The following is a 25,975-nucleotide window of genomic DNA, read 5'->3' on the forward strand; positions in this document are numbered from 1 at the left end:
ACTTTTATTTGTTCTAAAAGTTGTTTACCATTATTTTTGAACAATGCATCATTATTGTAATATTGGACATCATATAAAAGGAATGACTAATTTCCACTGTGCCCTTCTTAATCTTAAGAACAGCTTCATATATAATCTTTCAAAACACACAAATAAGCATTTCTTAGGGTCTTTCATCTGAGTATCTCAAAACATTTTATAAACACAAATTAGTTAATTCTCATACCCATCTGGGATATATGGAAGGATTATCCCCATTTTACAGATGGGTAAACTGAGGCACAGAGCAGTTAAGTGACTTGCCCATAGTTACACAATGTGTCAGTGACAGAGTCAGGAATAGAACCCAGGACTCCCTCTCCCATACTCTAGCCACTAGGCCACATATCTGAAGATCAAATTATAAACACTTGAATCCCACTGCTTTCCCATGGGAGGTCTTACCTAATTTAGGGTTAGTAGCTTGACTGGATTGCCCTGGCTGCTGCACAGTTAACTGTCCAAGTGTTGTTGGCTGCGTTGAAGTAGGAGTTGTGGAGGTGCTGGGAGTGGACTTACTTTGCTGTTGTGACTGGGACTGTGGTACAGTGCTCCTGATGGTAAGCGTGGCCGGAATGACCGTAGTGAAAGTGTTGGTAGTGGGTCGCACCGGCATGGTTGTACCTGGTCTCACCTGGGCCATTTGAGAGAAAACCTGAGGAACTCCAACGGTTGGTTTAACAAACTGGGTACCTGGGGCTTCAAAAAGAACAGAAAACCTGGTTAGATCCGATGCTCCCACTTGATGTGTCAGATATCTAACTGCTTGTTTCCCAGTAGCATTGAGCCCTCTCAACTCCCACTAACTTCGCTGGAGGTTATGAATGCTCAGCACCTTTGAAAATAGTTTCACTTTCCAAGATGAGTGAAATGCAAAAGGAAACAGACAGTGCAAATTACATGTTCAAATTCTTCCCTTTTTAATAATTTTGGGTAGGATTTTCCAAAGTACCACAGTTTTCAGTGGGACTCATACTCCTAGTCATACAGACCCCAATCCTGAAAACTCTTACATATGTGCTTAGCTTTACTGCTGCGAGTGAGACTACTCAGAGTAGGAAAGTGTTTGAAGGACGAGGGGTTTAGGTCCCTAAGAAAAATCCCACTCTTCAAGGGCTACTGGCAACACAGATAAGGAAACAAATTTCAAGATATAATATTTTTAGTTTATGTTCCTTTAGTTGGATAAACGCTAAACAACAGATTTCTACCACATGCCCATTTAGTCTGTTTCAGTGGATACACTGCTTACCTGGGACTAGGGTAATGGGTCTAACTGTTTGGCCTTGCTGTACGTTCAGAACAATTCCAACCTGATTCATTGTGTTTTGTACAGGCCGGACATTCCTTACTGGAAATCCCTGCATTTAAGAGGCAAAATTATCTTTAACATATTTATTCCAACAAACCAAAAACAGAGATAATCCGTGTGCAGTTTACCAATCACAATGTGCAGTTAGTGCCTGAATGGTCTTCCCAAATTACTTCTTTGAGGTTTGCTAGGTATGTTTAGGAGTGGAAGAGACAAATTCAGCAATCACAGCAGAACCAGTATTTGGTCAGTATGAGTCTGCATCGATTTCAGTTGGCATTAGATTGGACCCTATTTCTGCAAAGTAATAAATCCAATTTCTCTTCCAGTAGAAATCTGCTCAAAAAGATCCTCTAACCCCAACCCCCTCCCACCCACCTCAAAAAAGTAAAGGTAAATGAAGAATTTTCATATTGACAGCACTAGTCAGAGTAAGTCATATGAAGTGATCAGAGTGACAAACTGATAAGTATTAGCCAAGGCAGGTTAGTCTTCCAAGCATTTTTATTCTCTGTTTTCCACAGGTATTTGTTTGTTACTAAAATAAAACTAACGAACAGAACTGACGATCCAAGAGCCCAGGCTCCTCTGTACCAGTCAAAGGACCAGCACCATCCCCTTGTGTTGCCATAAGTACTGATAAAAAGGACTTTAATATAAGTGACAAGTATATCATTACAGAAGTACTTAGAAGTACAAATATATTGTGGAAATAATACTTATGCATTTATAGGTAAAAAATACAAGTGCAAGTACTTTCATGCCTGTATTTCCTGGCCAATAGATGAACTACCACCTAAATAACATAAGCACATAGTAGAAGAGAAAGAAAAAGAGCAACGATTAAATTTTATTTATATATACAAAAGAGATGGAACAACAATGAAAAAAATCACTTAAAACGTAAATAAATTTCCTTTCCATTATATCATTTATATGTTATTTACAAACAGCAGCTCATTCGATTAAATGGGCATTTTCTTCAACAACAGTAGAATCTTGAATGTATCATCCTGAAGACAGTTCCTTCTTGGCAAAAGGATTTGTCCAGCGCTACTGAATAATCTTTCCACTGGAACATGATTGGCAGGGTAGTATTAAATTTGATAAAAAGTTTAACAACTACTGGATGTTTTTTCAGTTGATCAAATTCATGAGATGGATCACTGTGGAGTTGTATACCAACAATTCTTAAGTGGGAGTCAGATGCCCCCTGATCATCAAAGCAGTAGAAATTAGTGGCATCTTTGGATGTTATTGCTTGATCTGTAGGCTTTGGTAGGCTGTCACAACAAACCAGATTATGTAAAAAGAACTTCCTCTGCAATTTTTCTCTCAATCTGAATCACAGCCAATGCAACTTTAAAATAAAATCGGCGTGGCACTGGAACAGCAACAAATGACTTTGCACTTTTGTTACTCACAGCTGCATCAAACGTCAAAATACATCCAAAGCTTTTCTATGGCCTTCCTTCACATTATCTACCAAGTCCAGTGGCAACCGTGGACATCACCTCCAGCAACTCACTTAGATATTCCAGCTGTGTTGGAGAATTTTGACAGTGGGATATGCTCCATCACAATATTAACTCTATCAGGCATGTTGTAAATACGGTGAAAGCTACTAAACTCTGAATTCCATTGCTTAGAGGTAGGTTTGCGGATTGTTTTTCCAAGTGTGTCATTCACACTCTCAGAACTCTGGTATGCAGTGTTGCTTAAGATAGAGCACTTAGCCACTACACTTCTGAAGAGACGCTTGTATTGAGAGTTCTTGGCAAGAGCCCTAGAAGCATCAGTAGTTGCTACCAAGTTCAGAGTGTACGAAAAACAGTCATATGTAGTGGCAAAATATGTGGTGGTAAAATATACATGAACAGTCAGCAGTATCGCTTGTCAAAACTTCATCAATACTCACATGGCTACATCTATCAGAACGTGGGGTGTCCACTTGTTTACTAGCATCCTCCTCCACTTCCTTATCAGCATCATCCTCCAACACTCCAGGTCCTGAAAACAGCTTGAAGGCTTTAACAAAATTGCTAACACTATCTTTGTCAAGTGTTATTTTTATTGAATCCAGATCAAACTGTGAGTGGATCTGAGCCAACAGAGAAGTGATCTTATTGTCTTGTGTTCCAAAAAAGTGATGGAAGCCTAAGACTGCGGACTCTTGTTGGATTAGTAGTCAATCCAGTGACAGGTAATACCCACGTAGCTTCTTGCCTGATGTGTCCACACATCTCCAGTCGTGCAAACATAACGTAGAGATGCCAATTTGTTTTTTATGCTTTCAAGAACCAAGCTGTATTGTCCCAGTAGTTTAATCTTTATTTTTTCAGTTCACTTGACAGCAGCCTTGGGAATAATTCCAATAAATAGTGTGAAAGCCACACCCTTCAACAGTTGACAGAGTCAGCATATCACTAATAAAACTGAGAATTAGTTTGTCTATATTTTCTTTGGACACTGCTCCATCACAGAGTAATTGCTGCAGAAAAGTATCAAAACTGGGGGTCTTTCACTTTGGGGTTTCCCCAGATGCTGTGAACAAGTCATCAATAGTTTGCTTACATCCAAAGTCCTTTTCTCCATGACTTCTCTAAAAAACAAATAAGAATTATTTTATTTTATTCAGAGCAACTATATATATAAATGTTTAATTATTATTCTGCTCAAATACAAAAGGAAAAACAAATGCTAAGTGATGTATAAAACATACCATAAATACTGCTTGGGGTCTGTGTTTTACAACAAACTGAATTAGAGTAAATATGGTATTTCTGGCCTTTTCTGGCCTAGTAAATCACAATTTCAGGAAACATACGAAAACAGCAATTCAAGAAATAATAAATATGTCCAACTAAGGAGAAAATATAGTGAGCAAAAAATGGAATGAACCATATTTAATTAATAATAATTATTTACCTGCATGTTTGGTGAAATCTGAGGGTGCCTTATCTTGTCTGTGAATTGTCTTTCTTTTTGGTTTGCACAAACTACAAACTGCTTCAATAAAGTTCTCATCATCTTCAGCAACATCTGAGAAGTAAGTTCTCACTACAATCGGCAACACTTTATTTTCACACGCCATTAGTGACTGAAGAGATATTTCCAGATTAAAGAAGACTAAGAATATTTACAATTCAAAAGGAAATGAATCAGGAAGTATAATCAATGATACAATGACTGGTAGTGGTGGCACTAAGCAGAAGTTGACAAAACAATTCCTTAGGCCTCAATTTCCCAATAGCCCCTTCAGCACTGGAGCATGCCCAGTGCCTGGCAGGCATTTCTTATCCCACCCTGCAGGATAAGCAGCTACTGGGCTTGTTTTCTCAATGCAGGACACTGAGAGGTATGTGTCTGCCTGCTCTGCCCCCTCCCCCATACTGACTCACCCCCCCCCAATAGGCTGGACCTGTCACAGTGACCAATCAGAAATGAAGAGGGCAGGGCCACCACCCTCCCTGGCTGATGGAACAGCAGGAACAGAAAAAAGCCCAGTGCAGCTGGAACTGAGCGCCTAAAGTGCCCAACCCAGGACAGTGGTTTCTGGGGATGAACCAGAATCCAGGACAGTCTGAAAAAGTACTTGCGGTTTTTTAATTTTTTTTTTTAAGTTACTTATGATTTAGGTACCTTCAGTAGTACTTAAATACAAGCACTAAGTACAGAATACGTAAAAGTACTTAAGTACAGTTACGTAGAGTGCTTCAAAATATTTAAGAATACTTAAGTACATGGGAACAGAAAACTCACCTGTGTTGTTATAAAGATAGGTTGGCTGCTCACTGGTGAATTAGTAACATGGTTGGCATTCTGCATCACCTGAACAGGTCGTAACACTGGCTGTGTTACCATTGTGCCTAGCCCCGATGTTGGGTTCTGGGTAAGGATTAGTGGCTGTCCACCTTGCTGAACAAGAGGGTTGGCAGCTGGAAGAAAAACAAGATCTACTTATTTTACACACCTTAAATTTTTCATACTGATTCCTCAGTGACTAGTTTTGGCCTCCACAATTTGAATTAGTTACACTGAACACATTTTAAAATACATTATCCAAAAGACGCACCCCTCCACGCCTCCCATGTATCATTTTACTAGTCTGCACATCTGAGATTTTCAAAGCTTTGCAGAGAACTGGGCATCCAAAACCCACAGGTAGTTTTGAAATATCTCAAAGATGGATTTCTCCTGCTCCCCAGCATAGCTGTTGAACACTGCTCCGGCAGCATAATGAGACGAGAAAAGGTAACCTATTTCCCCTTGATTTTTCCTACCCCCCACCACCCCCACCCCACTGTTCCTCAGACGTTCTTGTTAAACGCTGGATTTGTGCTGGAAATGGCCCACCTTGATTATCATACACATTGTAAGGAGAGTGATCACTTTAGATAAGCTATTACCAGCAGGAGAGTGGGGTGGGGGGAGAGAAAACCTTTTGAAGTGATAAACACCCATTTTTTCATGGTCTGTGTGTATAAAACATCCTCACTGCATTTTCCACTTTATGCATCCGATGAAGTGAGCTGTAGCTCACGAAAGCTTATGCTCAAATAAATTGTTTAGTCTCTAAGGTGCCACGAGTCCTCCTTTTCTTTTAGCTGACAAGAAAAGAATTCGACTGGCACGCAGGCACTGCTTCAGGGTGAGGTAAGCAAACTGACACAGGACCTCTTGCAAGCCCCAGTGTAAGTGGTCTTCCAGCAGAAGAAACACAGTGCACAGCATCATAGAAATTCTGGGCAGCACTGCCAACCATAGGCAGTCAGAGATGGCAGCCACAATCATGCTGAGCGCTGCATTGCCCCCTAGAACAACCCAGTACCGGGAGGGAGGGAGGGCACAAAGGTGACCTTAAAGCCACCTTAGCCCCTCTTCCTGCTCCTGGACAGTGCTTGCATGTGCTGCACATCCAAGAGACACAGTACACAATCTCACTTTCAGCCTTAATATACAGAAAAATTATTGAGCACATTTGGATCACACTAGAGTCATGAGAATACCCTAAAATACTTTAAGGCCTTTGCCCCTTCAGTTCAGCAACTCTTTTTTTTTAAATTAAAGAATGGTAACTCTTTTTTGCCTAGTCTACATGTCTGTGAAAAAGACAGTGTCTTGTGTCCTTTGAATTCAATATCCTGATGTTACATGGTATGGTGAAATATTCCATCACAATCCCTTTGGTCTCAAAGAGTTATTATGCACCTAATAGGTCTCTTTGCGGGAATACCATTGCCTGTTACTGTTATACGCAGTGCTGGTTTTGCTACTATTGTTATAGTTGCCTAATGCTTTCCCTTATAAAATGCCATTTTCAGTTGCAGTTAATTTTGCAAGATTTTGACTGTCCAGGCTAAATTTTCCCATGACAGGTGTCTGCCTCAGGCTGAATTTTCTTAGGAAAGTTTCAGCATAAAACGGTTCACCGTTTCAGAGAGTGAGACTCAGGGAAAATATGTTGTTCTACTCATGTTAGACAAATTCTACAGTGTTTTGTTGAGAAATTCTAGCACCTCTAAGCTACGCAGCAGGAACTTTATATTTGCCAGAGAGATGCCCTGGTGTTGAGGATGTGTCTTTTGCTATCCCCATGAAAAAACACCCAAATTTGACTATCAGCATCTGAAAAATTTCATTTGCACATGCTCAGTAGAGGTTTGTTAGACAATGACTCCATTATTCTCCAAAGATTCTGTCACTACAGCGCCTTTATGTCAACCACAGTGACCGTGCACCATCCCCAGAGTGCAACTAAGCATGCTCAGTCTTAGGGCTGCAGGGAACATAGGGGCTTAGCAGGACTGTCCCTGCAACTGTCCCTCCTGGCACCCAGAGAGCTGCTGTGGCACCAGAACTGAGAACAGAGGGATTGTTTCTCCTGCGCGCTCAATGCTTCTTCAGTTGGCACCCAGGCAGCACGAAGGATCGAGAAGGAATAGGAGCAAACAACCTGACTGCACAAAAGGAAGGGAGTGGGGAGGAGCAAGAGAAGGGAGGGGAAGACACGGGCAGGTTGGGGGTGCAGGCTAAGGGGACAGGTGCCAAGGGGAACTGGAACAGAATGGGAGAAGGACATACTAGGAAAGGGGAAAATAGGGCAAAAAGGTCTTTAACCACTGAAACATACTGCACTACAGAACCGGCAATAGAACTCAGGATTCTTGAGTTCTATCATACCTCTGTTACCACTGTATAGCAGTGAAACTCACTGTCAAAATGTGCATCTCATTATCCTCTATGTGAGCTAGCCACCTGGGGGAAATAAGTCCTGTTAACTGAAGTCTGTGCTGTGGGCCTAAATGTGCCAGTCTTCCTGATGACCCATGTGGGGGTCAATAGAATTCCATGTGATGAAATTTCTGTTTTTCAGTTTACTTGTTTTGTTTTGAGCTTAGGAAGTTACATTGAAGGGAAAAAAAAAAAGTTATGTCAAAAGAACATTGTGGTTGAAAAGTCCAGCATGTAAAAGTTAGATAATGCCCAATTAAGGTTGCATAGGCAACTTTAATTCACTCCCCTTGTGCATATACATTATGATACAGACTTTAATTACATGGTCACATAATATATTTTTCCATAGAATCTCTGCCTCATTCAGCGCACAGACGAAAAGGTGCTCTGGGAATGAATCAAGGTTGTGTAACAAATGAGGCCGTGTCATCTGTATGAACCAGCCTCATTTGTTGCAGAAGTTGGAAGGTGTGTAGTGAATGAACTAAGGGACTGGAAGAGGAGAAAGGGGTTTTTGTGCTTATGGCAGTTGAATGTAACCCTAGAGAATGGGAGTCTATCCCTGCCTCTCCCACTTAGTTTCTGTCTGATAAGGGGTAAGTCACTTAACCCAAAAACTTTTCACAAGCGCCCGCTGGATCTTCCCCATTTTTCTGGGTTTCCCACTGAAACCTTATCTGAAGAAGTGCTAAGAGCTCACAACTGCAACTGAAGTCAATGGAGCTGTGCTCTGAACATACACAGTGCTACAAAAACACTAAGTACTCTGAATAAAAATCAAGCCTGTGGCATCTCAGGTTGGGCTCCCAAAATGAGTGGGGCATTTGACGATTTTGGCTTCAATCTGTCTCACAGCCTCACCTGTAAAATGGGGGATAATACCATCTTACCTGACAGGGATATTGCAAAGATGAAATTCATTCACTAATATTTATGAACCACTCAGATACCACACTGACGCATGTCAAAGAAAAGCCATGAGGAAATTTATAATACTGTATTCAGGATTTAAATTTGTGTGCAATAAAAAAGGCATGGGGTCAGACATTAAATGATGAGGATAAAAAGAAGTATTGCATAGCTACCCATTCGGTCAGCAGCATTGTTCCTGTGCACTGATTGAGGCAGGGGTCCTGCAGAAAAAACAGTGTGATCATGTAATTAGAGAGTATATCAAAATGCCAAAATAAGACTGTACAGGTAAGAACTCTTCAACAATAGGCCATGACTACAACCCTGAAAGAAAGGAATTTTGCTCGGATCTCCTTTTAATGAGTATTTCATATAGTATCGTCGGCAATTCAATAAGTAGCATTATTCTTCAAATCAGTACTGAACTAATATTAGCAGGTCTGTGCTCGAGGACATGTTATCTTTCAGAAGAGTCATAAAACCAAGGTTCTGAACACTCATGGTCATTAAAGATCCCATAGCAACATTTGTACAACAAGAAGAGTTAACAGTAGTATCTTGGCCAAAATCCAACTAGAACAGAATGTTACATACCCTGCAGTAACCGTGGTTCTTTGAGAAGCTTTGTCCACAAAGATTTTGCTTTTAATGGGCAAACCCCCTCCATGCAAGATAGGATTACTTTGGTCAGCAGTGTTAGTTGGGGCTATGCCTGTGCCCTAGTTGCCCTTGCACCCCCCACACTCCCAAGTGAATAAAGGGAAGAGTGAACCCAATCATCCCTCAGTTCTTTCACCAACAGAGAATCCCACAGAAGTAGGAATTAGTAAAAGTGGGCAAGGAGGGTAGGTCGTGTAATCTGTGTGGACAACACATCTCGAAGATCCCAGTTAATACAGGGGAAATAATCATTCTTTCTTCAGCTGATTGCCCTGACAGATTTTATTCTTGGTGACTAAAAAGCAGTGTAGTTGTCCCATTGCTTGGAGGTACATATTAGAGGAGTTCTACTTAAATAAATGACTGCAGAACAGCCCTACTAAATCACCATCTGATCTGGAAGCTTCTACTAAGGAACAGTGTCTTGTAAGTATGTGGATGGAACACCGTGTAGCTGCCCTACAAATTTCAGATATAGAGGCATTCCTCAAACAGGCAGCAGAGGTTGCCTGAGCTCAAATGCTCTCACCTTGCTAACTCTATATAGTATATCCTCGCTATAATGCCCTTCATAATAACGAACCTTCGGCTATAAAGAACCCGGTCACCAAATCCCACTTCGAGCCCCACAGCTGCAGTGGAGGCCGACAACTTCTCCAGCCCTGCCACAGCCACGAGGCCGGAGGAGCTGTCAGCCCCTGCCACAGCCATGAGGCTGGAGAAGCTGTCAGCGGCCTCCTCTCCTCTCCCCCTCCCTCCCGCCCAGGGCAGTCGGCCTCTTTCACTATAATGAACCCCTGGCTATAACAAACAAATGGCTTGAATCCCAACGGGTTCGTTACAGCGAGGGTGTATTGTACTGAAGTCCCAGGAGCATGAGGTGCCCAAACTAGAGGAAAAGCCATGTATAAGGCCCTTTGGAAATCTTGCCACTGAGGGTGGAAAAATACACTGTGACCCCTAGATAGGAAGATGATGTTCAGATATTACTACTAGATGGAGCCTTATGGAGTGGATGGAAAGCACAGATTGTTTCAGGGTTAGCAAATAGTCCAGTATTGGTGCTTTTAAGGGAGAAAGCTAGTGGTGATGCCCAAATAGAAAACCTCTTCCATTTACCTTTGCAATTAAAACTAGCTAAATATTTCCTGCTTTGTAGCAGAATGTTCTGAACCTCAGCTGAACAGCTTCTTTTGGTGGATGTCACCTAGCCAGCATCCAGGCTGTCAGATATAAGGAAACTGTGTCCAGGTATGGGATCTGAATGGTGATGTCCCAGACCATGTCAGGCAGAATGCAGGTGAAGTCTAGCATGCTGTACAATGTAAGTACATGAGGCTGTGTGTTCTGGAAGTCTGAGATGTTCTCACCCATGTTCCTTCAGTAGTTTCACCTAAATTTTGTTTGGAATCTCACTTGAAGAAGGTAATCTCTTGCTGATCTGGAGCCTAACAGTGCTCCTATAAATTCTATGCTCCAAATCAGTGTGGATTTTTGTCTGTTGTCTGCCACTCAGATATAGTTTTGTAGATATGATCATTTCTCATGTTCTTGCTGAAGATGAATGTCTTGCTCGCCTCGCACCAGAGGTTAACCAGAATCTGGCCATGTTCCTCTGCCCAGCTAGCAGTGGGCTTGTTGAAGTAAGGCTAGACTGTGTTTCCCTGTCTCCTTACATAAGCTGTCACAACCTTGGTGAATGCCCTTGAACACAGAGAGAGCATCAGGCTATACTATCCGTTCTCAGCAGTGGGCATAAAACCTGCTGCCTTGTGGAAACCCCAGACTGTTGGGCAGCAGAGGACCATTTGCAATAGTATCTGTCTCCTCTTCAGTGGCTCCGAGGTCCTCCGTGGCCAACTGTAATATTGGATAGAGGAGTGCTGTGTGAAGGATGGCTCCTGGAGTGACTTCTTCCTCCTTGGGGTCGGGATATAGATGCTTGAAGAGTGCAGTCACCCATGAATCCTTCAAGGAGTAGAGGGCCTCATCCATTCCAGTGTTGAAAAGTTTGTTACCCTCAAAGGGGAGATCCTCAATTGTTGCTTGGACCTCAGTGGGAATCCCCAAAGACTGACAGTATTACCTCCTCATGGCTACTGCAGCAGCCTTGTGAATGCTATAGTGTTAAACATGTACAGCGCAACCTTTAGGGAAGTGTGGGCAGTCAGCTGTCCCTCTGCCATGACAGACTTCATGTTCTCCTGGTGTTCCTTGAGAAGCCTGTTTATAAACTAAGACAACTTATCTCAGTTTAAAAAACAACAACATATTTCGAGATGAGGGCCTGATAGTCACCCTCCTCTGGAGGTTAGCTGACAAATATGCCATGCCGTTGAAGAAGGCCCCATTTCTTATCCTTTTTTCCTCAGTGTGGACTTAGAAAGTCCCTGCTGTTTTGATCTCTCCTGAACTGCTATTACTACAAGAAAACCCAATGCTGGATAAAAATAAAAATACCTGAATCCCTGATCAGGAACATGGTAGTCCCGGTCAGCTCTTCTGAATGTAACCAGAATGGATATTTTTTGCACGGTCCAGTAGCCCTTCATTAATGGACATGGCAAGCCTGACTAGCATAGAGGGATGTAGAATATCCATGAGTTTGTGTTGCTTCTCTCAGATCACTTCCAGGGCTACATCTAAAGTTTCTGCCATATATTTCATCAGGTCCTAGAATACTTTAGACTCATCAACTGAGGCCAACATGGGTGAACTGCCTCATCCAAGGAATAGCGAGCATCAAGAGTGCCATCATAAACAGGCATCAAAGCATGACACAAGGAACAAGTCTTAAATCCCAGTGACTTAGATTCTGCAATAATGCTAGTACCCCAGCACAAGGGGAGGGATGTAGGCTAACTTATCTAATTATACAGAAATAAAACCAATGGGTGCAAAAATGAGAAAACTACACCAATCAGATATTATACACAAGGCTAAGAAAAAATGACAGTGTGCAGAGTAAGCAGACATTGCAGGGTTCCAACTCACTGCCATGGGCAGTAAGAATGAAGTAAGGGCCAGTTGGGCCTGCTCTGCTTTTTATTCAGTCAGGTGGGGAGGCGTGAGGGCACCAAGGGCCTCCAGTGGACTCTGCTGACCAAAAGAATCAGTCGTGTGTGTGTGTAGCACAGCAAGAGTCCAATGTGTGTCGACAGTCATTCGAATGAAATTATAATCTGCCTGCCTAAACTCCCCTAGTAGTTGTAACTGGACATAGTATTCTCTCTTACTTCTTGTCCTAAACTATTGTATAGTATTGCTGTATCCGGTCAGGTTGTTGTTGTCGTATATTAGAGATGTGTAAAATATTCCCTTCTACTGTTTCAATATTTTAAAGTGTGTAAAGCACTTTGCTTCTTGGGGTGAAAAGTGCTACAGGAATGTAAATTATATTTTTATTTGACAGTGAAATTATTGAATCAAAACTGTCACACTAATGTGGAAGATGGACACCTACCACATTTTCATATCAGCATTGCTTCTTCTTTTTTTAAATAAGGGAACGCTGTCAAAACTGGCAGACAAATATTGGACCTGCTAGCTATATATGTAAATGCCAAGAATTACTTAGGGTGGGGCACAGAGGTAGAAGTAGGAATAATTGAAGGAAATAACAACAGGACCATGTAGACTGAATGCCAATTTAAAAGACTTGCTGAAAGTGAGATGTATTTATGAAAATCTCCCCAAGAAAAGTGGTGGAAGCTTAATCACTTCAGACATTTAAAACTGAACAGTAGGGAACAATACTGCTCCAGCAGGGAAATGGACTAGATAAACCAACAGATATTGTCCATCTTTAACTTCTGCAACTCTGTTTTTTGATTCACGGACACACAAAGGTACCGCCGTCCACTCCACTATGTCCTTCTATTCACCTTCTGAAAGAGAGTTAGGCCATGTCTACACTAGTGAGCTTACAGCAGGACAGCTGTACCAATGTAGCTGTGCCACTGTAAGATAGCTAGTGTAGCTGCTCTAGGCCGACAGAAGAGAGCTCCCCCGCTGACATAACACTGTGCAGTTTGTCACTTATGCCAGCGAAACTTATGTCGCTCAGGGGTGTGTTTTTTTTCCACCCACCTGAGCGACATGAGATTTGCCGATAAAAGTGGTAGCATAGACATGGCATTAGAGTCTTGTACATTTTAATACTGAAAATGTACAATGCCCATAAGGGAATCCCTGCACCAGGTTTGTTACTGTAGGGTCACAGGCACAGAAGCTGGCTTTTTATCAACATGGTGGATCTTGTTTAAGAGAAGTTAAATATTAGGTCTGCTACCCTGCATGCAGCATTGCATAAGAAACAATAGGAGAAGATGGATGAGATTTAATGGACTTTTGCCACTCTAATTTGGAATTCTTTTTAATGAGTGTAAAGCAAAATGCAACAAGACAACCTAGGAATGTAAAAAATTAATTGCTGAAAGCTGGGATGGCTCCAGACATGGCTCATTTCTTGAGCCTGCAATGTAGTCTGAAGTTTAAAACAGGATTTGACCCTCACAGTTACTGGGCCAGTAGATATTGCAGGGATTGTAGAGGTGACAGATGTCCCTCTGGCACTTTGCCACTTCGGTCCCTGCTGGCAGCAAGCCTAAAGGGATTCCCCTGTGAGCCAAAATCAAAATAGTAAGAGATGGCATCAGCTCAAATAACACCACTGCTCCAGAAAGAAAAGTCCACATTCACAGCCAAAGAATTTTATTCTTATTGGATTTAAAAGTTAATTGGCCGAGTTTTTCTCTGTTGTACCAGTAATCCAACTGATATTAATGGAGAAGTATGACCGCAACCAAAAGGAGAATGTAGCCTAATGTACGTAAACTAATGGGCTCTACAGAGATACAGAAAATAGTCATGTTTCTACAGCTCCATTCATCTCAAGGGATTGCAAAGCATTTCACAAAACTTAAACTGACGTTAGCAACAATTTAAAAAAAAAAAAAAGACCCTTAGGCTTTGGACACACCACCACCACAAAACTAAGTTTAGTAACAGTTAAGGTTGATGGACACATTCCATCCATTTAAAATCTTAAAAGAATGGAAACAAGAAGTTATCACTTGTGCATTCGTTTCCACTTTCATATTGCCTACAGGGCTCGATAATGCACTCCAACAGACTTCCACTTCCATCTTCAACAGATACCAGATAGCAATATATATCCCAACTTCATCAAACTTGCACTCCAGCACAAAACCTTGACAATGGTCTCAGATACTTTTATATCAGCACATCTGACAGTCACACATTCCATGCATTTGGGAAGTTATTCTGCCCCAATACCATGTGGTCATTGTTAAGATTCCCCCTCTGCTTCTCCAGAGTATTTTCCCCTTACACACACCTCTTCAGTTAAAAGACTTTGCATCAGAATTCTGTAGTGGCCATAGTGATTCTTGGCCAACATCTGGCCTAAAAAGTAACTGTATGAGCCCTCAGACTCACTCCTCTTTAGAGCATCCTGTGGTGACCACAGGTGCCAACATGCAGTATTCCACCATGATCCAAGTACGCAAAATATTTAGATGAAGCTCCTACGCTCCTGAGAGTTCCCAGTGCCATCCAGAATTGAACAGAGTTTTGGCAACACCTGCAATGCTGCACACTATAATTCTTCATTCATTTCTATGTCAGGTAGCCTGAGACTGAAAGACAGTCTACAACACACACACACACACAAAAGAAAAATAACCGTGGAGAATGATAGGACCCCCATTTGGCTTAGCTCAGTCTATGTGACTGAAGATTTTAATCTCTTCCTTAAGGATTAAAAGAAACATAAGGCAGTGACATTTGCACAGTGCCAACTGCTAATGCATTTCTGTAAGCCAGACCAAAAAAAAAAAGAAAGAAAAAGAAAAGAAAAGAAAGAAGAGAGGCTTAGTTAACTGAGACCACACCTCTTCCTTTTAATATAACTGTTGGAGAGATAGATGTGTAGAAATGTAATACTAGCTGTTCATGGCCAGGGCATTAACAGTACTGCATCTAATTCATTAGGAAGACAATTTTATATACTTCTGTGATTTACAGAACACATACCGAAATTTTCTAACTAGACTGAAGCATTATGTTAGTAATCTTGCTACGCCTCCAATGTTCTAGATGCCCAAAGGGTTTGCTTGACACATTCAGACTCTATGCAGCAAGGACTGAGAAAGGAATAGAGAACAATCAGGTTTCGTTTTCAGATGAGATGTTGGAGCTTTGAATTAAGAGTATCATGGCAGGAGTTTTCCAAGACTCTTATTTTTAAACAGCCAAAAAAAAAGTGGACAAAATAAGAGGGTTTGTCAGACTTGGCAGGACTATCACAGAATCACCGTAATTTCAGATGTGACAAAAAACTATTCTAATTCAATTTCTGTGACTCTAACCTGTTAGAAGATATTTGGAATCACTTGCATAGTGACCACCCCCTAAGCTAAAAGTACAAATTTTGAATACTGTTCTAGCAAGCTCAGATTTACTGATTAATGCGTATTTCTAACAGACTTTTAAAATATTGAATATTATCTATCAGTAACCCTTAAGCTTTAGTTTATTAGTGTTAATCTAATCAGCATGCCAATACCACAAGGATTTGTATTTATTTTTTGTGATTGATTTAAAGTATCTCCCTAATCAACCCTTATCATTAAAACTATTAAATATTTATCACAATTATGATATGCAGTGATTCTTAAATATATATGGTATTTTTTCAAAAAATGAATTACTACTCCAAGTAAGGTAAAGCACCTGTCCTATTACCTGCAGATGTGATCAATTTTTCTATTAAAAATTGGTATCTGATTATTTTTAATTAGATTTATTGAACACTGAATGATAATCTTACATTTATACAGCCCCTTTAATCCCAAAGGATCCTAACACTCTTTATTAACGTTATACATTGAAATACAAACTATACAGAGAAATTGCTTTAGCCACCTCTGAAATTAAACATGGCAGCTACTTAACAGCACACTGAATGACAATTTCAGGATAGGAAGTGAAGAAGAATACCATTATCCAATTCAAACAGCAGGAAAAGTTCAAGGAAATAATATTCAAATTTAAAGTTGGCCAACGCACCAGTTTAATATCTCTACTCTTCCAAAATGCAACACTGGTTCTTTAGTGACCACAAGTCGTCAAAACCTTTGTTTTATACCACATCTGAAAGACTATACAACTGGCAACAGCAGTTTCCCCTAACATGCTGGGGCACTGGATTCAGTATTGAATTAGAGAAAAGAGAAGCATCTATTCCACTTCCAGCAGAAGAGGTTACTCACCTTGTGCAGTAACTGAGATTCTTCGAGATGTGTGTCCCTGTGGGTGCTCCACTTCGGGTGTTGGTGCGTCCTGGCGCTGGAGATTTTCGGTAGCAGTGCCCAGTTGGGATGCGCATGCACAGTAGTTCACAGTAGTTGTCTCGCAGTACCACTGGCACTTCATCTAGCGCTCCCGTGGCCCGATCCCCTTGGTTCCTTCTCTACCACAGAGTCCTTTCTGCGAACTCTAAAGTAGAGGGGAGGAGGGCAGGTACTAGATCACCCACAGGGAATACATCTTGAAGAACCTCAGTTACTGCACAAGGCGAGTAACCGTCTCTTCTTCTTCAAGTGCTGTCCCTGTGGGTGCTCCGCTTCAGGTGACTGTAGAGCAGTACCCCATTATAGAAGGATGCTGTACAGTTGAGGCTAGTACCGTAAGGCCAAGTATTGTATTGGCCTCTAAACTCTGAGTTATTATGTAGTAGTTTGTGAACATGTGTATGGAAGCCCATGAGTAGCTTGGAATGTGGTCCAGGCAGAAATTGATCTAGTTGAATGGGCTCTGATCCCTGTCGGGGGTTCTATATTTTGTTGTTGGTAACATAAATGGCTGCAATTCTAAATCCATTTCAATAGTCTTTGTTTCAAAATGGCTGCACCCTTCGATTGTTCTTAGAACGAAATCTTTCCGTAGGTCACCATCTCGGTAAAATGCTAGTGCTCTTCTAACATCTAGTGTGAAGAATAGATTCCTGTGTAGGCCCATCTGGCTTAGGGTAAAACGCAGGTGGATGGATAGGTTGATTGAGATAGAATGATGAAGGTACCTTCGGTATGAATTTAGGGTGTGGTCCCATAGTCACTTTGTTTTTAAAGAATATGGTATAAGGAGGAGGGGCCATGAGGGCCCCAATTTCACCCACTCTACGTGTTGAGGTGATCACGACCAGGAACGCTACCCTCGTTGATAAATGTAGTAGAGAACAGGTAGCAAGTGGTTCAAAAGGGGCTCTGGTAAGGCCTGTGAGGACTAGGTTTAGGTCCCATGCTGATGTAGGGTGGCGGACTTCAGGGTACCTGTTCTAAATACCTGCAAGGAAGCGTTTCGTAATCGGATGCGCGAAGGCTGAAAAAAAACATCTATCTTGTGGTGGAAAGCAGCTATGGCTGCGAGGTGTATTCTAAGTGAACTAATAGATAACCCTGAATGTTTCAAATGCAACATGTGCTCCAAAATGGAATGTATCGGCGCTGTAAGTACTGATAGGTGGCTGTTGTGACATCACGAGGAGAATCTCTTGCATTTATGGAGGTAAGTGGTATGCATGGTAAGTTTCCGGCTGTTTAGCAACAACTTTTTAACCTCTCCCAAACAGGTTAGTTTGTCATGATGGAACCATAGGGGAGCCATGCCTTCAGGTGGAGTTTTCCTAGATTCGGGTGAAGAACTTGACCCTCACCCTGAGGGAGAAGATCCTGACGGAGAGGAAGGGTGTACGGGGTACAAAGTGCCATGCGGTTCAAGTACGGAAACCATGTCTGTCTGGCACATGTCGGAGCTATCAGTACGATCCTGGCTCTGTCGGTCTGTATCTGTGTACCACTCTGGATAATAACAGTACCAGTGGGAATGTGTACAGGAGGGGTATGTTCCATCGGATGACAAAGGCATCTCCTAGGGATTGTGATCCTAGTCCTGCTCATGAGCAAAACCTTGGACATTTGTGATTTTGTGATGTTGTGAACAGACTGATGTGTGGTGACTCCCACATGCAGAATATGTGTTGTGTTGTCATTGTTCGGTTCCCATTCGTGTTCTTGGGAAAACTGTCTGCTCAATGTGTCTGCCATCATGTTCTGTTGGCCCAGGAGGTACGACACTGTAATGGTAATATTGTGGATAATGCACCAGTTCTATAATTGTATGGCTTCTGTGCACAGGGAATGAGATAGAGTTCCTCCCTGCTTGTTTATGTAGAACATACAGGCTACGTTGTCTGTCATCATTCCTAGTGATTTGTTTTTTATCATTGGTAGGAAATGTTGGCATGGGTTTCAAACAGCTTGTAGTTCGAGTAGATTGATGTGTAATAATGACTCCACGGGAGACCATTTCCCTTGGATTGTGTGTTGGTTCAAGTTTACACCCCATCCGATTAGTGAGGCATCTATAGTGATCAGGATGGATGCTGGGTCTTGGTGAAACGGGACACCTGCGCACACATTTCATGGGTTTATCCACCATTGTAGCGATTGTATGACTTTTGGTGGTAATGACAGGAGTCTGTTTAGACTGTGCTTGCATGGTATGTTGAGTGTGCTCCGTCATCCCTGGAGACCGTGCATGTGTAGTTGTTTGTTCTTGATCACAAAAGTAGAGGCCACCATGTGTCCTAATAGTTGTAAGCAGGTGCATGCAGAGACCCTTTGGATTGTTTGTGACTATGGATATGAGAGTGGTCATTGTGGAGAATCTGGTCAATGGTAACGAAGCTTTGACTTCTATTGAGTCTAGATAAGCGCCAATTAATTCTAGTTGTTGAACCAGAACTAAAGTAGATTTCTTATCATTTATTTGTAACCTTAGGGTATGGAAAAGTGTCAGTCTTCTGTGTGAAGCGTATTGCTTCTGCTTGAATGTGACCCTTCAATACACAATCATCCAAGTATGGGAATATCATAATTCCCTGTCTGCATCAGTGTGCTATTACTATGGCAACAGTATTGGCAAAGACTCTCGGAGCCGCTGAGAGTCTGAATGGTAACACCCTGTATTGGAAGTGGTCTCTGCCTACTGTGAGCCGTAGGAATTGTCCGTGTGCGGGGTCTATAGTGATATGAAAATACGCATATTGTAGGTCAAGGGCTGAAAACCAGTCCCCTTCTCCCAATGCCGGAATTATTGACATCAGCGTAACCATTCTGAATTTGTGGGTACATACAAATTTGTTGAGTCTTCTGAGATCTAAAATGGGTCTGTACAAGATGGTTTACTTCTTGTCATAGAAGATGCTCATGAGAAGAGTCCCAGAAGAGGGATGGGTAGGTGGGATGGCATAACCAAATCGTACTATCTCCAGTATCCAGTGATCTGTGGTGATGGATGCCCACGCTCAGAAAAATGGCCTTAGTTGGTGGCCAAACATCTGGATAGGTTGTGTAATACGTGCTGGTTGTCAATCAGACCCTTGACCAAATCATCAAATTGCATCTTGGCCGGTGGTGCCTGTGACGCAGGTTCACCGCATCCACCACCAGGGAGTTTGGTTGAGGATGAGAGAATAGGAAATACATGCCTTTATTGGGCATGTAAACATAGAATATCAGGGTTGGAAGGGACTTCAAGAGGTCATCTAGTCCAACCCCCTGCTCAAAGCAGGACCAATCCCTAACTAAATCTGCCCCTTTGCTCGTGGGGGGTTATGGTAGCCGGAGTTTGCCATACTGATTCTGCCAGTTCCAGCAGGGCGCTATTAATTGGTAGTGCTATCTTTGTTGAGGACGCTGGGTGTAGTATTTTTTAAGAGCTGATGTTGATTTTCAGTCACCTCTTCCAGAGTGATGTTCTGACTTTGTGCAACCCGTTTGAATAAGCCCTGGAATTGTTTTGAGTCATCTGCGACGGTAGGCGGAGGTGGCATTACCGCCTCATCCAAAGATGAAGATGAGTTATGGGCAGGTGAGCAGCCTTGAGTATTGGAATCCTCCAAGTCCTCAGAATCCTCATGCGCCTCCAAGGGGTCAGTGGCTGTCACTGTAGAAAGGCAAATCTGTTGCCTCTGTGGAGTGTGAGGCCTTTGGGTCTGAAATCTTTAGACCTCCATGAGTCCCAATGTGCCCAGTGCACTGGGAATGGCACGGGTGGGCACATTCATGGATTAGCCGGCCATAAGGTATGTCCCTGTGTAACTGGTCACTGGCACTTGTGTGAGATTGTGGAGGCTTGGTGCCTGATGGACAGGAGTGCTCTGAATAGAAGACTGCCTCTTCTAGGTCATCTTCCTCATCACTTGAAAATTGCTGGGCATTAGGTGAGTACGTCTGTACCAATGCAATCAGCACCGGAGAACCGTTGGTGTCAAGTATAGCTCACCCAGACTTGGGTGCTATCTCAGTGTCAGTTGATTGAGCAAGGAAGTGTGGTGCAATGAGCATCGGTGCCGTGCTCTTATGTGTAGAGGCCTGTGAGGTCGGCCCTGTCAGTACCGCAGGCTTTTGCGTAGCCTTGATTGGTGCCGACTTAGTGCATTCAGGCTTCAGCTCCGCAGCATGCGGCACCGATAGAGGTGGCATGGTAATCAGAGGTGCTATCAGCACTGTGTCCTTCCTCGGTGTATTCGATGCCGTGGAGGAGGAGGCTGATTTGTGCCAACTACTTGACTCCTTATCTCTGCCGGCAGAGGTCCCAATACGGACGGTGGCGGAGGTGCCTGGAGCATCAAATGTGGTCACCCCACTGGCCATCGGCACCGAGGGTAGTGATCATGCTACAGAACATTTCCTCTTCAGTGGATCTCCATGGGTTGGAGATGCCTCCCTCTTCCTCAATTTTCTGGAGAAAAGGGAACTCGCTCTGTCCAGCGAGGAGGCACCCGAAGAATCCACGATAGGGTTTTTCCAAGGTAGATGGTGGTGTTAGGGATTTCTCCATAAGGATCCTTTTAAGTCTGAGCTCCCTATGCCTCCTCACTCTGGCTGTAAAGTTGCTCCAATGGTTGCATTTTTGAGGGATGTGCATCTCCCTCAGGCAACAGACATACTGTGAGTGTCTATCGGAGACAGGCATAGCGTCCTTACGTGAAGTGCAGTGTTTAAAACCCAAAAAGCCAGGCATTTTCATTGTCCAATTTTGTCATGGTACAAAGAGACAGAAACAAAGAGGAAGGCTTTCCAAGATTTTTTTTTTTTTTTTAAATGGGGAAAGTCTAAGTAATTAAACAGAAACCTAAGACTAACTAACTACTGGAAATTAAACTTAACAATAAGATTAGAAACAGTTTTCTAGGTAAATTTCTGACACGGCCATTGGAGCTCTATCTGCAGCCAAGGATGGTTGAGAAGAAACTGAGGGGGTTGGCGTCGCATGAGCACTAGATGAAGTGCCAACGCTACAGTGAGACAGCTACTGCCCACACGTGTCCCGACCAGGCACTGCCACCAAAAATCTCCGATCAGCGGCACCACGATGCACCAACATCTGAAGTGGAGCACCCACAGGGACAGCACTCAAAGAACCTAGAGTTTTTAAAAGAGTTCTCCCATCCAAGTACTAACTTGACCCATTCCTACTTAGCTTGTGAAATCTCACCGGATCACAAGCACAAGAGCACATAGCTACCATTGTGGCCTAACATCTCCCCCTGAACACCCACACCCATAAAATATTGAAAGCATTTCTGCTTACCATTGTTGTTTGCAAACAGCGTCACTAGTGTCTTCTTAGCACTGTCACTGTTTTGAGCCCCACTGCTACTGACCGATGTAGCTGTAGAGAGATTACCTCCTATGGATGCATGGGCAACAATCGGCAGAGGGGCAGAAACAGGCTGCAGACTCACTGAAACTGCCAGGAAGGAATTTCACAGTCACATTTAAAAAAATAACACAGAGACACTACAATGTTTGCAGAGATGCCATAACAGCAAGCTGTTTGAGCATACTGCTGTTGTATTACACTAAGCAAAACCTGTAGTTTCAGGTATCCTGTTTTCTTAGCTCAGTATTTCCTACCAAGCAACACAAGCAAAAAAAGGCATTTGGCCAGTTCAAGGCCATTGTTACTGATTTGCTAAAACAGATTATTCCCCATCCCCTACTGAATCATTTTCTCCTTGCTGATGCCACTCTGTCTGCCACAGAAATCTCCCTCTTGCTCTGCTCCGGCCAGAAGAGTATGAAGAAGCAGATGGCACCAAAAAGCAGCAGAACTATACCCTCCCTTAGGAGGCACTGTCTTATCCTACTCACCTACCAATATACCCAGCATCTACTAGCTTGTGGTTTCTTGTTAAAGCCCTGGTGTTGAATCCTTCCCCAAATATCCCATGTTAACAACAAGATGCAAAAAGCAGCTAGTCCAAAGAAATTAAAGAAGAATTAGCTGCCAGGAACACTTCCAGAGCATCGCGTAACAGGATTAGAATTTAGGCTCACAGTAGTTAAAGATGCAATAGGCCAACTACCCCTGAACTAAAGCACAAGACAGTCCCTAGAAGTACCAGATTTAATAATTTTATTAAGATTATGTTAAAATAAAAAGAAAACGCTACAGAGTTTAAGCATAGAAGTTTCTGGTTATCAGGGAATAAGGTACAGATTATCAAGGGGTGCGAAGTTTGGTTTAGGATTGGATGGCATACTATTAAACTGATGCTATTCTTGATCTTAGCCAAAAGGCCAAACAAAAGACTAATTTATTAAATATGCCAGTCTGTTCCACCCACAAGCACAGCTAGGAAAGGACTTAAAAAAAACAACAACCCACACCAGACTCAAGAATTTGGGATGAACCAGAAGGATACTGAGTAAATATTTTTTGATTTTATTCATGTTACATCTACTCTTGAATTTTAAATCAATTATCATCTCGTGATAATTACCCAATTTCAATATTTATCACTTTATATCCAGCCCCCTTCAACATGTTCATAACAGTTCAAGTCAATATTTATGATGCATCACTCTTATACAAATACCTAGATTGGGTAATTATAACTGGAACTATTAAATCAAAACTGAAAAATGAGAAGAGGTGTATCTATCTATTAAGTCCCTTTAAATTAGTCTTAACATTTCTCTCTTAAAGAAAAACAACAATATAATAAAAAGATATTCTAATCATCAAATTTAATTAAATACAGTAAGGACTCGAGATCCTTCAAGCATGCATGTTTTGAAATCAACAGAACTACTTAGGTGTTTAAAGTTAAGCATACATGTACTTGCAAGGCCAAAAAATCAGTTAAAATAGGGAAATAAAGTGATTTTAAAAAGTAATTAACAGTCAAACAGGTTGCCATCTTGACAGTCTGACAATATAGGTTAGGATAGGGGTTCTCAAACTGGGGGTCGGGACCCCTCAGGGGGTCACATGAGGGGTCGCGAGTTGTCAGCCTCCACCCCAAACCCCACTTTGCCTCCAGCATTTATAACGGTGTTAAATATATAAAAATTGTGTTTTTAATTTATAAGGAGGGGTCACACTCAGAGGCTTTCTATGTGAAAGGGGTCACAAGTACAAAAGTTTGAGAACCACTGGGTTAGGATATAGGAAATGCAGTCTGCTGTTGAAATTAGCGGGAGTCAGACTTTCAAAGCTGTTGGAATGAGCATACTACTTAGCAGTAACATTTGCAAAAGTACTTTGTAAAATGTAAAGCACTATATATAGACACACACATAGTGTTATTTAATCTATTATTCTTACATAAATTATAAACTGAGTACTTTTTAAAACAATCACTTTGATTGATTTAACAATAGACAAACAACTGTTAACCAAAGTTTCCTCCTCCCAAAAAACAAATCATACCTTCAAATAACTTTGAAAATCTCTAATTCCACATTAATTCCATTGTTAAACTGCATTTCCTGCCTCTTAATAAGAGGAGGTCCAGTCTGCTGAAGTATCACCAGAACATCAGCTCCCGCAGAGCCATATAACTGTGAACAGAGCTTTCATATATCAGGAATTTCTAACTGTTCAGAAAATGTGTGTTTTAATATATTTATTATTTGATAGCTAAATATTTACTGAACACCACATACAGGGAAACTACAGTGATTAGTTAAGTATAAATACTGTGCTATACAACATCCATATCTTGCATAACTCTATATTAAAATAGAGTATTACCCGTAGCAGTTTTATCAACTGAATTATAATCTTCAACAACAGAATCTTCAATCACATCACTGATTTTCTGCCATGGCTCCAGCTCCTCCTCCTCACATTCCATAAAAAGGTCTGTGTCTGCCATCCTGTAAAGGGAAGAGAGGAAAAACCCTTTATTGGGTGTTGAAAAAACTAGATTTCGTCAGACAGCAAAAGTCTCATTACACAAAGAATCCTAATTCCAGATCCACTAGTAATGTCCATTATTTCTTCACTGGGGTGGGGGAAAATGTGAAACTTGGAACCGCAAATTACATTTTTCTTTCTTGTGTTTTAGAATTTAATCCACATGCTACTTGAAATGGATCTGTTTGTTCCCACTTTACAACGAAAACTGTTTTTACCTTAAAACATCAGGCTTTCAAATCTTTACGTTTCTGTTTCAGTACTGCCAAACATAGGTGTCAAATTCCTCAGTTCCCAGGGGGTGCCTGCCCCTATTCTGCCCCAGGCCCCGCCCCCCAAGCCTCCACTCCCGCCCCGCCTCTTCCTGCCCCTGCTCCTCCCCCCAGTGCCTATGCTGCCACCCTGAAGGTTCAAAAATCTTGACCCAGAATCCCCAAATTCATCAAATTTATTTTTTAAAAATCAGGAGATTTAAAAAATAATAATGATTTTTGGTCTATATTCTGGTTTTTGAGCACTCCCTGACCACCCTCAGTATGTGTGTGACAATTGCAGGCTGAAAACTTCAATTTTAAATGCATACAAGATGTGAACACACAAAAATGCAGGCCTCTGCTCCCCATCCCCGCCCTGAACCCTCCTCAGCTCCCCACTAGCAGACTTTCACAGCCACTAATTCCCCAGCAGGCTCCTATAGCCATCTCTGTCCACACTATGCTTCCTTGTGGCAAAGAGTTCCACATGTCGATTATAAGCTAGTTTTAAAAAGAGTGGATTTCCTGTTATCAGTCTTATAATTATTTCCTTTCCAATTCACTGATTTTATATTAGAAGAATTGTAAATTGGAATGTCTAACTCGCCTTCTCTACACCACTCATTTTCTATACCTCTATCATGTCCCCCCTTACCTATATTTTGTCTAAAGTAAACAATTCCAACCATTTTAATCTCTCCTCATGTGGAACTCTCTCCTTTCTGATAATCATTTTTGTCACTTCTCTGAGCTCCAATTTCTTCTTCATCTTTTTGAGATACGGGGACCAGAACTGAACACAGCAGTACAACTGAAGGTGTACCATGGATTTATACAGTGGTATTATATTTTTCAGTATTATCTACTCCATTCTTTATACATCCTAACATTTTGTTTGCTTTTTTGACCACCACTGCACACCAGAGAGAAGTTCTCAGTGAGCTGTCTACAACAATGGCCACGTCTTTTTCCGGTGTGGTTATACTTAATTTAGACCTCAGTGACATTTAGGAGTGCAATACTAACACTTATAGATTGTACATCTTTAAGTTGTTAAGTAAACATCCAGACTATCAAGCCAGAATTAAAACAAGATGTAAACTGCTTTACAGTTTTTGATATTAGCCTCTAGAATCACAAAGAATGTCTCTTCTCAGATGGTAAGACAAGTGTCAATATCAGGCCTCCAAAAAGCTGGTTCTCATTAGGGTGGATTTGATTTAAATCAAATTGATTTAAATCATGATTTAAAATCACTCATCAG

The 25,975-nt window shown here is 41.8% G+C and overlaps 1 protein-coding gene across 10 annotated transcripts in view; it reads right to left on the minus strand.

Moving 5' to 3' along the window:
• POGZ (pogo transposable element derived with ZNF domain) overlaps positions 1 to 25,975 on the minus strand; it is a 60,228-nt gene that overhangs the window by 21,615 nt on the left and 12,638 nt on the right. For 3 of the 10 annotated variants that reach the window (XM_073322687.1, XM_073322686.1, XM_073322685.1), the window contains exons 2-7: positions 24,293 to 24,417; positions 21,842 to 22,000; positions 8,674 to 8,721; positions 5,114 to 5,289; positions 1,292 to 1,400; positions 445 to 738 (exon numbers count right to left, since the gene is read on the minus strand). In XM_073322687.1, the coding sequence (XP_073178788.1) occupies positions 445 to 738; positions 1,292 to 1,400; positions 5,114 to 5,289; positions 8,674 to 8,721; positions 21,842 to 22,000; positions 24,293 to 24,416 (910 nt within the window). In that variant the 5' untranslated portion in view covers position 24,417. Of the gene's footprint in view, positions 1 to 444; positions 739 to 1,291; positions 1,401 to 5,113; positions 5,290 to 8,673; positions 8,722 to 16,455; positions 16,682 to 21,841; positions 22,001 to 24,292; positions 24,418 to 25,975 lie in introns of those variants that run through there. The other 7 variants (XM_073322689.1, XM_073322688.1, XM_073322695.1 and 4 more) reach the window with 5 other exon arrangements.

Source organism: Lepidochelys kempii, chromosome 24 (genome assembly GCF_965140265.1).
Source record: "Lepidochelys kempii isolate rLepKem1 chromosome 24, rLepKem1.hap2, whole genome shotgun sequence".
In the NCBI taxonomy this organism is placed as follows: domain Eukaryota; kingdom Metazoa; phylum Chordata; order Testudines; family Cheloniidae; genus Lepidochelys; species Lepidochelys kempii.